At 47.2% G+C, this 14061-nt stretch overlaps 2 protein-coding genes across 7 annotated transcripts in view; one reads left to right on the top strand and one right to left on the bottom strand.

Moving 5' to 3' along the window:
* Positions 1-9786, bottom strand: part of GSPT1 (G1 to S phase transition 1) — a 40345-nt gene extending 30559 nt beyond the window's left edge. For 2 of the 6 annotated variants that reach the window (XM_038540333.1, XM_038540334.1), the window contains exon 1: positions 8585-8930. In XM_038540333.1, the coding sequence (XP_038396261.1) occupies positions 8585-8930 (346 nt within the window). Of the gene's footprint in view, positions 1-3724; positions 3747-7740; positions 7958-8584; positions 8931-9258; positions 9318-9682 lie in introns of those variants that run through there. The other 4 variants (XM_038540338.1, XM_038540336.1, XM_038540337.1 and 1 more) reach the window with 4 other exon arrangements.
* Positions 8929-13012, top strand: LOC102151240 (serine/arginine repetitive matrix protein 1-like). The gene is made up of 3 exons (XM_038538929.1): positions 8929-9596; positions 9930-10081; positions 12773-13012. The coding sequence occupies exons 1-3, from the start codon at positions 8929-8931 to the stop codon at positions 12850-12852; spliced, it is 900 nt and encodes a 299-aa protein (XP_038394857.1). The 3' UTR covers positions 12853-13012.
* Positions 13013-14061: the final 1049 nt, after the last annotated feature.

The following is a 14061-nucleotide window of genomic DNA, read 5'->3' as shown; positions in this document are numbered from 1 at the left end:
CACCCAGGTGACTAGGAAGTCTCACCAAAACTGCATGCTGAGCTATTTTTCTCCCAGAGACAAAACGGGAAACAGTAAAGGCAGACATCAGAAAGAAGAGCTCACAGAACATATACAAAGGTCCATGTTTTTGCCTTAATTACCTAACACTCTAAAAATAAAAGGCATGATGTCACAGACAGTCATGGCCAGAGCTGTTTAAATTATTTTACATCATCGTTTCCAAAAATGTATAAAGCAGCAATTTCAAGGTATTACTTTAGAGCACTGCCTCCTTATAAGAATGTTACTCCGCTCACACGGAGACAGAACACAGAGAGTGCCATAGCCCACACAGTCATGGGCTCCTTTTCTGAAGAAAGTATCTCGGCCAAAAAGATCTTTTAATATCAAATCACAAGGAAAGGGCTAGCAAATAACCATTACTAGAATAAGCTTTGAAGTCAGACCTAGATTCTAATCTAGCTTCTCCGTGTAGTCATGGATATCACCTTGCTAATTTACTTAGCTTCTCTGAGCCTTAATTTTCTTATCTGTAAAATGTGTTAACAGCACCTATACATGAGGAGATTGTTGTGAAGATTCCACATTAAGTGGTAACTGCCAAGTAAATTTATGATTACAACAAGCAGGTCAAAGCCCCATTAATAATTACAAAAACTTAAGAATAAAATGTAAGGCAAATTCCAGAGTGAGAAGACCCACGCTGATCGTAGTATCAGCTCTAAGCATACCCTTTTCCCCATTATTAAAAAGTGATGTGTGCAGAGAGCACTGAACTAGCAGTTGGCAAATGTAGATTCTAGAATCAACCATGTCATTAAAGCAGTGAGTGACCTTATGCCTTCACTTAGCATCTCTAGGCTTCAGTTTCTTTTTTTTTTTTTTTTAATTTTTATTTATTTATGATAGTCACACAGAGAGAGAGAGAGAGGCAGAGACATAGGCAGAGGGAGAAGCAGGCTCCATGCACTGGGAGCCCGACGTGGGATTCGATCCTGGGTCTCCAGGATCACGCCCTGGGCCAAAGGCAGGCGCTAAACCGCTGCGCCACCCAGGGATCCCTAGGCTTCAGTTTCTTTATCCAAAAATGAGGCAATTGTATTACTGCTGGAGTCATTTCTAGCCCCCACATTCCAAAATCTTATCTATTTAATCACTAACAATGCCACATACCAACTTGATTAGGCTTTCTGTAAAGTCCCACTGTATTCTTCAAACAACCCTAAAATATCCATCTAAGATTTATATCCCACCTGCATTAAAAACAAGGAGGTATACCTGAAATACATAAACCTGAAACTATTTCAGACAGCCCTAATAAGGTACAAAGTAAGAGAAAAACATCTATATGCAACCAAAAGCAACTACCCAAAGGAGATGGACACAGGCCACTTAGTAGTATGGTTAACCCACTGGAGTTCTGCAGCAATGGTCAACCAGGAAATTGCCTCAATGACACTGACAGGTATGCACTTTTTGTTTGTTTCAAGTGACTATCATTACCTAGTCGGAATGTGGTCTGGAATTTGGTGTCACCACTCTCAGGCCAGGCTAATAAAAGATGCTCAGAAAACCCTTACAGTTTCTCTCACCTGGAAAGTAGAATTATGCTGGGGATCTGGTTCAACTTGGAGTACGGTAACAGTTGGGTTTCCTCAGAACAAAGCCATTTATGAAAAAAAAAAAAAACAAATACATCTACAGCCCAGCCATGCTTTGTTAAGATCTACTGAAAGCAAGGACAAAACTTTTAAGCAGCTTTGATATGAATCAACGATGACAGTTAAAAAAGGAGTCTAAGGGTCTCAGAACAATCAAGAATCTTCAACTAGCGGCCAATTCTTGCTTCCCAAAGATTTTTAAGAACTGCAAATAGAAGGATGCAATCCTAAATTAACATGCCCAACAGATACACTACCAGAACTGCGGTAGCTCAGGGCTGTTCATATGAAAGAGACAACAAATAGTCTAAAAAGAAGAGCAAGCGATGCTAATAGGAATGCAAGCTCTAGCACAAGGAATAGTCAGTGGGACTGTAATAGCAGCTGCCTGGTGACAGACGGGAGCTATACTTGTTGTGGGAGGAACCACTATATTGTACACCTGAAACTAATGTAACATTGTGTGTCAACTATACTTCAATTAATGTAAAAAGATAACCAATGCTCTACTCCAGCAAGTTCCTAGGAAACTTAAAACAGAGAAACACAAGGGTAAGTTGTATATGTAAATTAGATCTCAATTTAAAAAGACCCCAAGGTATTTACAAAGAACACTTAGCAGAAAATAGATCTCCAGTTTTATGATTAGGGTGACAGGACTGAAACCACTTATGTAAGGAAAAGTGTGAACGATTCCTCCTCTCAGCTTTGAAAGCTCTCTCCCCACTCTGTATGGCCCTCTTACCATGTTGGGGCCCTCATTAGAGTAAAATAGGTATTTGATCCATTCCTTTCCAGGCTCCTTGAGGGTCACAACTTAATCATCTTGGTAGCATCCCTTCAAGTACCTGGCACAGCATTCTCCTGTGTTCTAAAGGCCTTCAAACGTTTGTTGGTTAATTGCTATATATATATAAGCAAAGCCAGAGATTCACATCTCAAAACAATCCATTCTATTTCTGCTAATTCACCCCAAAAGGTTATCAAATCTCTTTCATTCCTTTCTTTTCAACAGAAAGACCATACTACTTTAACACTTTAAAACATTTCCTCTTTGGGACACCTGGGTGGCTCAGCCAGTTAAGTGTCCAACTCTTGGTTTAGGCTCCAGTGGTCATCTCAGGATCCTGAGATCGAGCCCCTCCATGGGTTCCAAGCTCAATGTGCAAGGAGTCTGCTTGGGATTCTCTCTCCCTCCGCCCCTCCTGTGTGTGCACTCTCTCTTAAAAAAAAAAAAAAAAAAACTTTTTGTTTTCAAAAAAGGTATCTACTCCCCAGTGAATAAATGCAAGCAAGACAAGGCTTAAAATCTGTCCTGTACATTTCTCTAACTGGCATGATAAATTTTAATTGCTGTCTTTTCATTCCAGAAAAGGTGAAAAATAAGCAAAGGCCAAAAGAAGGCACAAAGCTATGTACTAACTACCCTAAATAAAATCTGCCCCAAAGTGAGTTTATTACCAATCAAAAATTCTAACAGTTTAAATAAAAAACTGCTTGATGTGGCACAGCACCAGTCAATGCGTTCGCTTGTTACATAGTTCTCCATACTCTGGCCATTCAAGCTTGTAAAATCATGAAATAAGAACCCAAATCTAATGGGACGCCTAGGTGGCTCAGGGGTTGAGCGTCCAATTTTGGCTCAGGGAGTGATCCTGGGGTCCTGGGACTGAGTTCCACATGGGGCTCCCTGTGAGGAGGCTGCCTTTCCCTCTGCCTATGTCTCTATTCCTCTGTGTGTCTCTCATGAATAAATAAAAATCTAAGAAAGCAAGAAAGCAAGAAAGAAAAGAAAAAAGAAAAGAAAAGAAAAGAAAAGAAAAGAAAAGAAAAGAAAAAAGAAAGAAAGAGAACGAAAGGGGGAGAGAGAGAAAGAGAAGAGAAGAAAGAGAAGAAAGAGAAGAGAAGAAAGAGAAGAAAGAAAGAAAGAAAGAAAGAAAGAAAGAAAGAAAGAAAGAAAGAAAGAAAGAAAGAACCCAAATCTAAGAGTCTAATAAATCAGTAAATCAAGGTAGGAAAAGAAATTCCAGGAACAATCCTTTTCCCTGCTTCTCTCTTACTGCACTCCACTGTCTGTTCCATGGAATCCTGAAAAATCCTTGACAGTAGAATTGTTGTTGCAGGCCTTCTGGTCTTACAGAAAGAGAAACAAATCTCAAGAATCTTATCTACTGGGGCATCTGGGTGGCTCAGTGATTGAGCATCTGCCTTCAGCTCAGGTCATAATCCCTGGGTCCTGGGATCAAGTCCCATATCAGGCTCCCCACAGGGAGCCTGCTTCTCCTTCTGCCTATGTCTGTCTCTCATGAATAAATAAAATCTTAAAAAAAAAAAAGAATCTTATCTAAATTTATCTATCAATTTCCACAGGTATTGTGTAATGTAAATAATGTCTAAGAGCCCTTCTGGACAAAACAATTATTACTTTGATTCTGGATCTTATGGCTCTGCTGAGGTCACCTTTGAGACTAGTGACTAACAAGCATTCACCAAGTGGTAATGGTCTCAAACTTTGTGAATGTACTAAAAACTACTGTATATTTCTTTTTTTAAAAGATTGTGTTTATTTATTCATGACAGAGAGAGAGAGGCAGGCGGAGGGAGAAGCAAGCTCCATTCAGGGAGCCCAATGTGGGACTTGATCCTGGGACCCTGGGATCACACCCAAAGCTGGAAAGCAGACACCCAACCGCTGAGCCACCCAGGCGTCCCACTACTGTATATTTCTAAAAGGTAAATTTTTAATGGTGCATTATAGCTTACTCATTTTGGGGAAAAAAAAAAAAAACCACCTCTCCCCTACAAAAAGGCATTCAGCGGAACTCAAACACTACAAAATAGAACATTTCTTGGGATCCCTGGGTGGCTCAGCGGTTTAGTGCCTGCCTTTGGCCCAGCATGTGATCCCGGAGACCCGGATGGAGTCCCACATCAGGCTCCCTGCATGGAGCCTGCTTCTCCCTCTGCCTGCGTCTCTGCCTCTCTCTCTATCTTTCATGATAAATAAATAAAATCTTAAAAAAAAAAAAAAAAAGAAAGAAAAGAACATTTCTAAAATTCAAGTTTCACAATACAATGTGCAACATTTTGAAGACAATTCCTCCTCTGAGGGCCTACTTAGGACTGCTAGTTTTATTGTACTGCTTTTATTATTATTTTTCTTAAGGATTTTATTTATGCATGAGAGACACAGAGAGAGAGTAAGAGGCAGAGATACAGGCAGGGGGAGAAGCAGGCTCCATGCAGGGAGCCTGATGCGAGACTTGATCCCGGGACTCCAGGATCACGCCCTGAGTCAAAGGCAGACACTCAACTGCTGAGCCACCCAGGCATCCCTCTGTACTGCTTTTAGTGGCAGAGTTTTGAGAGGTGTTGAGGGTGGGGTGGTAGAAAGAACACTAAACTACTATTTTAGAAGCTCTGGCTGTTCTAAAAGTCCAAGTGCTATGTATGCTCTGAAAAATGTGTGTCTCTCATATTCCTATATTGAAATCCTAATGCCTAATGTGATAAAATTAAGTGGGGCCTTTCAGAGGTCCTAGGTCATGAAGGTGGACCCTTCGGGAATAGGATTACTGCCTTCATTAAAAAAAAAAAAGAAAAAGAAAAAGAAAAAAAGGTCTCATAGAGCTCCTTTGAGCCACAAGAAGTCAGCAGCTGACAACCCAGAAGAGGACTCTCACCAGAACAGGCTGGATTCCCTGATGTCTCAGGCTTCCAGCCTCCAGAGCTGTAAGCAATAAATTTCCGTTGTTTAAAAGCCACCTAGTCTGGAGTATTTTGTTACAGCAGCCCAAATAAACCAAGACACCAAGCAACCCTGATCACCACCATTAAATCTGTTTCTCATTTAACAACAACAACAAAGACTGAACTGGGTGCAAAGTGGAACTTCAAGTACAGTCTATCATAGAAAATGTTAGTTCTAGTACAAGTAACCCATCTTACACATTTTCATTCATTTCAGGACCTCTACTTTAAGGAGCATCACTTAGCCAATTTACTTGGATCTGCAGAGAATTATATTTAAACGAATTATACTTAATTACACTTAAATGTGTTCTACTTAATCATTCCTTTGGAAACCTGTATTAAATTTTCAAAAAGATTCAAGGTCAACACTGAATCCCAAGTTCTGACTTGGGACGGCTAAGAAACAGGCATAACAAGCAGCCCTCCAGAAAGGTGAATGACACTTTGGGCAAAAACATCTTCCTCCTCCTGCTCAAGGCCCACTGAATTTCCAAAAAAAGAGAGGAAGGGAGGGAGGGAAGGAGGGAGGAAAGAAGGAGACCATTTCCTCCAGAAATGACAGATATTCATTCTAGATAGACACATTTTACAAGTCATCCATTCTCATGCTCTATCTCTAGAATCCTTCAAGAGCTCTCCTGGTATTTAGTTTCAAAACACACCCACCACAAATTTCAGCTATGGCTTAACAACAAAAGAAAACATGCTTGCCCTACTGACTATTTCCTCACTATAAAAAAAAGTTGCAAATTTTATGGTCCCCCGCCCCACCGTGAATCTCAATCTAAGTACTATTTCCAACTTTTCCCCTGCTTCTTCCAAGCACAGTTCCCTGTTCTAAGGGTGGTATTTTATGGACCTGAATGGGCTGGAACATGCGATCTAACATAAAACTCTGGACATGAGATGAGAAAACCCATTCTTTTCTAAATAAACATCCTATAGGGGCACCTGGGTAGCTCAGCAGTTGAGCGTCTACCTTTGGCTCAGGACGTGATCTCGGGGTCCAGGATTGAGTCCCACATTGGGCTCCTGCAGGGAGCCTGCTTCTCCCTCTGCCTGTGTCTCTGCCTCTCTGTCTCTCATGAATAAATAAAAATCTTTGAAAAAAAAAAAAAACTAAAAAAAAAAAAAAAGCCAAAATTCTTAAAATAAATAAACACCCTACAGAGGATTATTTTTTAAGATTCAGAGACATTGGGATCCCTGGGTGGCGCAGCGGTTTGGCGCCTGCCTTTGGCCCAGGGCGCGATCCTGGAGACCTAGGATCGAATCCCACGTCGGGCTCCCGGTGCATGGAGCCTGCTTCTCCCTCTGCCTGTGTCTCTGCCTCTCTCTCTCTCTCTGACTATCATAAATAAATAAAAATTTAAAAAAAAAAAAAAAAAAAAAAAAAAAAAAAAAAAAAAAAAGATTCAGAGACATTTTGTAGAAGCATCTGATAAAGTTACACCAAAATAGGTTTCTGATAACAAAAAGAAAAAACCGATCGCAATGTAGGGAATTTCCTTACTAACAACCACTTCCCCACACACTTTTACATCGCCAACTCCTAGCAATGTCACAGGGAAAATTGTTAAGAATAAAGCTGGAATTGGCAAATACCAGGAAGAGAAAAGCAGTCCCCCTGGTGTAAGATGTACCGCCTAGCCACTCAACAATAACCATCGTTCCTGACCACTGCTCTCAGGATGACTGCCCTTGGATGGCTGATGGCTCTGATGGCTACTCAGGCTGGAAACGGAGTTCTACGGGTGGCCCAAGTGGTGCGGGCCGCTCCAAAGGAAGCAGGGAGGGCCACAGAGAAAATGGCTGGATAAAAGGAATCTACGTGATAAAGTACAGGGAAACCAACACTTTAAGGAGCTGGCAAGGAACTAGTTTGGGCAGCAGAAATGGCTTGATCTAGGGGGGAAAAAAAAGAGCTTAATTTCCTTATTGGAAAGGAAAACATCAACTGCCTATGCAAATAAAATACCAAACAACAGGGGATCCCTGGGTGGCTCGGCGGTTTGGCGCCTGCCTTTGGCCCAGGGCGTGATCCTGGAGTCCCGGGATCGAGTCCCGCGTTGGGCTCCAGGCATGGAGCCTGCTTTTGCTTCCGCCTGTGTCTCTGCCCCTCTCTCTCTGTCTCTAGGTCTATCATGAATAAATAAAATCTTAAAAAAAAAAAAATACCAATCAACAAAGCAACCAAACCCGAGCTACGTCCTCACATACACACTTGGCCAAAGTACTTCTCCAAACCTCCTTTGCCTCCGGGGAGAAGACTGTTACGACAACTTAAGAAACCAGCCTCCTAGAGCACTCTTATGATGCCCACCTAGACTAAGAAACAGCGCAACTTAGAGCTTCAGGGAAAGATCAGCAATCCGGTCTCACTCACGAGCTGCGTGGGAACGTGCACGACCCAGGCCCCCAATCCTCTGCCTTAAACACCGGGAGCAAAGTCCCTTTTCAACCTTTTCCTCTTTAAACCCACGCTGACAGCTCCTAAAATAAGCGCCTTTATCTGCCAAGTTATAAAGTCCGCTCGTCCGACGTTCCTGTAAACGAGTCCTCGGGAGCGTGCTGAGACCCGAGGATTCTCGTAAAGAAGCGGGGGTTCGGCTGGGAACCTCGCAAAAGCTCGGCCGGGGAACGGCCCGCCCGCGGCGGCTGCAGAAGTCCTCAACAGACGCTGCGGGCGCGTGGGGCGGGCGGACGGGCGGACACGCGGCGGGCGCGGGCTGCGCCGAGGCCAACCTGGGCCGGGCCGACGGCTGGGGCAACGCGACGGTGTCGCCAGGGAGCGGGGGCGAAGCGCGAGCCCCCCTTACGGCAAGGCGGGCGTCGGCGGGCGTCGGCGGGCGGCCTGGGCATCCGCGCGGCCGCGGCCGGGGCGCCCCGCTGCAATGCATCTCGGGATTCCTCCGGGACGCTCCGCGCCGCGGCCTGGGGTGGCGGGGACACACGCGAGCGCGCCCCCCCCCGCCCCCCCGCGGCGCCGGCGCCGGCCGGCCCCGCTCCCCGGCCTCGTGGCGCTGACCCGCCGCGGCCCCGCCCGCGCCCTGTGCGGGCTCCGCTCCGGGGGGGCGGGGGGCCGGCCGGGGCTGTCAGCGCCCCACGTGCCGCCCGGCCCCGCGGGGCGCGCCCACCCGCACCCCCGGGGGCTCCCGGCCCTTTACCCGGAGCGCCTCCCGCGCCGCTGCCGGCTCCGTGGCTCGCGGCGGCGGGCGGCGGCGGCTGGGCCGGGCCCCGCAGGAAGGACGGCACGAACTCGGCGGCGTGGACGTTGGGCACGAAGGGCTTGGCGTTGACGTTGAGCTGCCGGCTGAAGGCCGCGCTGAGGGGCTCCCGCTGGGCCTCGGCCGCCGCCGCCGAGGGGCCGCCGCCGCCGCCGCCGCACGGTCCCGGCCCGGGCGCCTCCATGTCCGCCTGGTCCCAGCAGTCGGGCGCCGAGTCGCTGCTGCTGCTGCCGCTGCTGCTCCCGCCGCCGCCGCCGCCGCCGCCGCCGCCGCTGCCCGGATCCATGATCGGGGGGGCCGTGTGTGTGGCGAAGAGAGGGCGGGAAATGGAGGCGGGGGCGACGGGCCGGGCGGGAGCAGGCCGCGCTGACCCGGCCAAGCAGCGAGGCAGACGGGGGGCTCGCGACACAATCCCCGGCGTCGTCGCGGCGAGGGCTCCGGTCCCAACTCCGCACCGGCGACGACGAACGGCGGCGGCGGCGGCGGCTCAGCCCTCCTCGTGTGTGCGAGCGGATCTCCTCCCACCCCAACCCCAACCCCAACCCCAACCACCTCGCACCGCCTCAGCGCCAACCCCACGCCGGCGCGGATTGACCCCTCCCCGCCACCCGTACCTTCGCCTCGGTAGTTCCCGACCCTGCCCGTCCGCGTTGCCGGCTACGAAGCGCGGCGGCGGGCCGAACTACGAGTCCCGGCAGCGCCCGCGCGATACCCCCACCCCCATCCCCGCTGCGGTTTTCCCGGGGGCCGACGGGAGTCGGAGTTCGGAAGCCCGGAGCAACCGGAAGCGGCTCGGGCTCCCGGCAGGCAGCGGGAGGAGGCGGAGGACTCGGCGTCGCTCGGCGGCCCCACCTGTCACCCGGTGGGGGCGGGGCGGCGGCGCGTCCTCGCGCGACTCTGCGGCCGCCGGGGTGGTCCTCGCCGCGGTCCTGCGCTCCCGCGGCGCCAGCCGGTGCGTCCTCGGCCCCCGGGCTCCCCGGGCCTCCCCGCCTTCCCGCGCCCCGCCCCGCCCCGCCCCGCAGCCGGATTTCGCCCTACTTTTCAAAGCCGGCGCCGCGCGTCTCGCATCTTCTGCCTTCACTGGGTGCGAGACGGCAGTGACTTGGGCCGCGGCGTGGCTCGTAAAGCGCTCGGGGCCCAGGCTCTGCCCCGGGGCGGGGGGGGGGCGGTTATTAAGCTGGAAACTTTGGATGACTCACCGCCTGTTTGACTAGTCACTGAAAGCCTCCCCCCCCGCCCGAACTTTTCCATCCCTCCCCCCTCCTCCCGGCCCGGGGCCTCGCAGGCTAAACAGAGGACCGGGGCCTCTTCCACGGTGTATCCAGACGTACCCAACTAATAAGGTCATCCCGGTGCGCCCAGCTTCCGTACGACGCACCATTAGGCCAAGTGGGTTTTTCTTCCGAGTGGTGGTGGCGTTGGCTCGAGCGGACCGAGGTTAGGTAAACGTGGGGGGCGGGGGGATGCGGGAGGGGAGGGGGACGGGGGAGCAAAGCAGGAGATGACTACCCAGACCCGATTAGATGCAGTGGGAAAGCAACCTTGTTCCGAGTACCTGTGAGGTTTTTTCCTGTAATTGTGGCCTGTGGAGCCCCAGGCTGGGGGGTGGAGGGGGGGGTGGGGGGGGCGGGGGCGGGGAACCTACTGCTGATCTTTTTCTCCAAGGAGTCTAGACAGAGTGAAACTAACTTGCTAAAAATTACAGAGGGAAGGCGTAGACGCTCAGAGAATGCATGTTTCTTAGCAACCTTACGTTAGGGTCCAGAATCTAGATCGAGATGTGAATTTGAATTTTAAATAGCTGTATCTCTTTCTCTTTCTTTTTTCTTTTTTCTTTTTTTTTTTTTTTAGGTTTTATTTATTTATTCATGAGAGACACAGAGGGAGAAGCAGGCTCCACGCAGGGAGCCCGACGCGGGATTCGATCCCAGGACCCCGGGATCACGCCCTGGGCCCAAGGCAGGCACTAACCGTTGAGCCACCCGGGGGATCCCTAAACATCTGTATCTTAACGATAAAACAGGACTCAGCCCATTAATGAGACAGCTCAAAAACAGCTGTCTGGTACCTTTCAAAACAAATCCTTATGCTAAAGTGGTTTAAAATTGTGTTTAATATTTAGCAATTTTTATGAATTTTTTTCCCTTGAACTCCACACTTGAGAGTATCAAGTGCTGTAAATGTGAAGAAACGAGAGACCCTCCTTAAAACAAACCTGGCTTTAACTTTTTCTTCAACTCTGTGGTCAAGGCTCCCTGAAATCTTCTGGGTATATATATATATATTTTTTTTTTTAATCTTCTGGGTATTGATTTTTCTTTTTTTTTCCACGACAGATGATGTATCCCCCTGATTCATACAAAGTTCAGGTTACAGCCTATTAATATAGTTCTCTGAAGACCCATTTTAAATCTTTCTTAAGACCATCCCACTTTAAAGTTGGTATTAAGTGATTGCCCTCGAATCTACCCAAACCTTAGTAACAATTGATGTAAAATAAATAAATAAAAATCAGATCTTCCGTTATATAAGGGAGACCTGCATTGCTATTGAGATATTTTTATATTATATTTGCAACACGGAAGAAAATACAGTGTGTCCAAAATAAAGTGCCTCCTCACTCAAGATTGGCACTCCCTACCCTATTCCTAAGGGAAAAAAAAATCATGTCAACACACACACAAATGTCAAAAAAAGCAACTGACTCGAAGAGTGACCCGTACTGTCCTTCAGCTGCTTTGTCCCTGGATGCCATACTTCAACATGCATCACCCATAGGGCACCGGATGACGGATCCCTCTTAGGTTAGTTCTTCACATCTAATTAAATTAGCAGTGTCTTTGTGCCCACAAGCTTTTTCAAGAGACAAAGACAAAAACTGCTGAGCCCCACAGCTTAGAAAAGCAGTTGATGTCATTAACTTCCATGTCCCTGAATAGGATAATTATGGAAATTCAGAAAAGAATCCACTCCATTGGTTTTCAAAAGCTGTGACCTGCCAGGGTTGAGGCACTGCTCCAGCAGGGAAGTGAGAGGCTCTTCTTGATAATTGCTGTTGTGCTAAGATTGAATGACTTGAGGTCAGCATCTTTTCATCTTCTTTATGTCTCCAATGCCCAGAGTGATGCCTGGCATAGAAAACATGCTTAACAAATGTTTCATGAATGAATTAGTGCATCAATCGGGAGTTTTGGACCATACTGCCCTTTTATACTCATTTAGAGCTATTGGGACACAGGACTGTCAACATAAAGAGCGAGTTTTCCCAAGGACGTCTTGCTCTATGCTCCATGAACACACAGGGTTAGCTGGACAACCACTTTACTGCAAGCCTGCATTTGGCTCCCTGCCTCAATAAATAAATAATAGTGTGTCTTTTATGCTTCTAAACATGAAGCTGATGTGAAAACTCAGGGCCATCCCAGAGGTTTTAGGGGATGAAAACGTGTACCTACAGATGGACTCAGGTAGCAGGGCCACTCCTGGAAATGTTTTCCATAGGAACAAACACGAGTGTAAAAAGCTGTCCTTTCAGCATTTTTGCAACAGAAACCAGAAACAACCTAAACGTCCATCAACAGGGATATTATGACTCAATATGTGATGGATAGCAACAGTATGCAGTAATATGCAGCTTTCAAAAAGTCACACAGACTTTGTGCTGAAGGGAAAATCCATAACATATGGTGAAGTGGGGCAGCTGGGTGGCTCAGTGGCTGAGCATCTGCCTTTGGATCAGGTCGTGATCCTGGGTCCTGAGATCAAGTCCCGCACTGGGCTCCCTGCAGGGAGTCTGCTTCTCCCTCTGCCTATGTCCCTGCCTCTCTGTGTGTGTCTCTCATGAATAAATAAATAAAATCTTAAAAAATAATAATATGTGGTGAAGTAAGGAAGAGCAATATGTCTTATATGTGTAGAATATAGAGTGGATCAGTATATCTAGTACGATCCTATTTCTTTAAAAGCATCTAGTTTTTTTCTACTCTCTGGGTACTCTTCCCCTAGATCTTCACCCCTCCAGCTCATTGTCATTCAGCTCCGATGTGTCCTCTCCTAACCATCCTGACCCTCCACCAACCCACATCACTCTCTACCCTGTTACCCAGTTTTATTTTTTATTTCTTTCAGATGCCTTATCACAATCTGAAGTTCTTACTGGTCTCCGTGCCTACTGCCCATCTCCTCCTACTGGAAAATTAATTCCCTGACTCTGTCTGACTTGCTATTGTGTTCTCATCGCCTACAACTGTTGCCTGGCATGGATAAAGTGCTCAGTAAACATTTGAGAGAGAATGAGACATATGTATCATTTTGTATGTTATAAAACTTTAAAGTGTGGACAGTTACATATTAAACAGTTAATGGAAAGCGTGTGGGATGGGATTGGATGTGAATGGAAAGTAGCTAAAAGAAGAAATTGCAATTTTTTACTTTTATGTTTGGATTTTCCTACAAGAAGCAAATTGTTTTAAAAAATTCTTTTATCTGTCGCCTGACTCAGTTGGAAGAACATATGACTCTTGATCTCAGGGTCATGAGTTCAAGCCCCACATTGGGTATAGGGATTACTTAAAACTTTTTTTTTTTAAGATTTATTTATTTATGATAGACCTAGAGAGAGAGAGAGAGAGAGAGAGAGGCACAGGAGGAGGGAGAAACAGGCTCCCTGCCAGGAGCCTGATGCAGGACTCAATACCCGGACTCCAGGATCACGCCCTGGGCCAAAGGCAGGCGCCAAAACGCCGAGCCGTCCAGGGATCCCCTACTTAAAACTTTTTTAAAAATTATTTTATTGAGGGCAGCCCAGGTGACTCAGCGGTTTAGCGCCACCTTCAGCCCAGGGCCTGATCCTGGAGCCCTGGAATGGAGTCCCGGGATGGAGTCCCAAATCAGAGGACTCCCTCTGCCTGTGTCTCTGCCCCTCTCTCTCCCTCTGCGTCTCTCATGAATAAATTAAAATCTTTAAAAAAAAATTATTTTATTGAGATGAAACTCACATGATATAAAATGTACCATTTTAAAGGGAACAATTCAGGGGCGCCTGGGTGGTGCAGTTGGTTGAGCATCCTGCTCTTGGTTTTGGTTCATTTCAGGATCTCAGGTGAGATCCCAATCCATGCTCAGCATGCTGTCTGCTTGAAATTCTCTGTCCTTCTGACCCTCCTACCTGTCCTCTCTCTCTCTAAAATAAAATTTTAAAAAATTATTAAGAGGAACCACTGGGTGGCTCAGTGGTTCAGCATCTGCCTTTGGCTCAGGGCATGATCCTAGGGTCCTGGGATCCTGTCCCACATCAGGCTCCTTACAAGAAGCCTCCTTCTCCCTCTGCCTATGTCTCTGCCTCTCTTTCTGTGTGTCAAACAAACAAACAAATAAATAAATAAATAAATAAATAAATAAACTCCCTTAAAATTCTA

The sequence above is a fragment of the Canis lupus genome, chromosome 6 (assembly GCF_011100685.1).
Source record: "Canis lupus familiaris isolate Mischka breed German Shepherd chromosome 6, alternate assembly UU_Cfam_GSD_1.0, whole genome shotgun sequence".
Classification (NCBI taxonomy): domain Eukaryota; kingdom Metazoa; phylum Chordata; class Mammalia; order Carnivora; family Canidae; genus Canis; species Canis lupus.
Note: the sequence above shows the minus strand (reverse complement) of the source record. Positions and strands in the feature narration are given on the sequence as shown.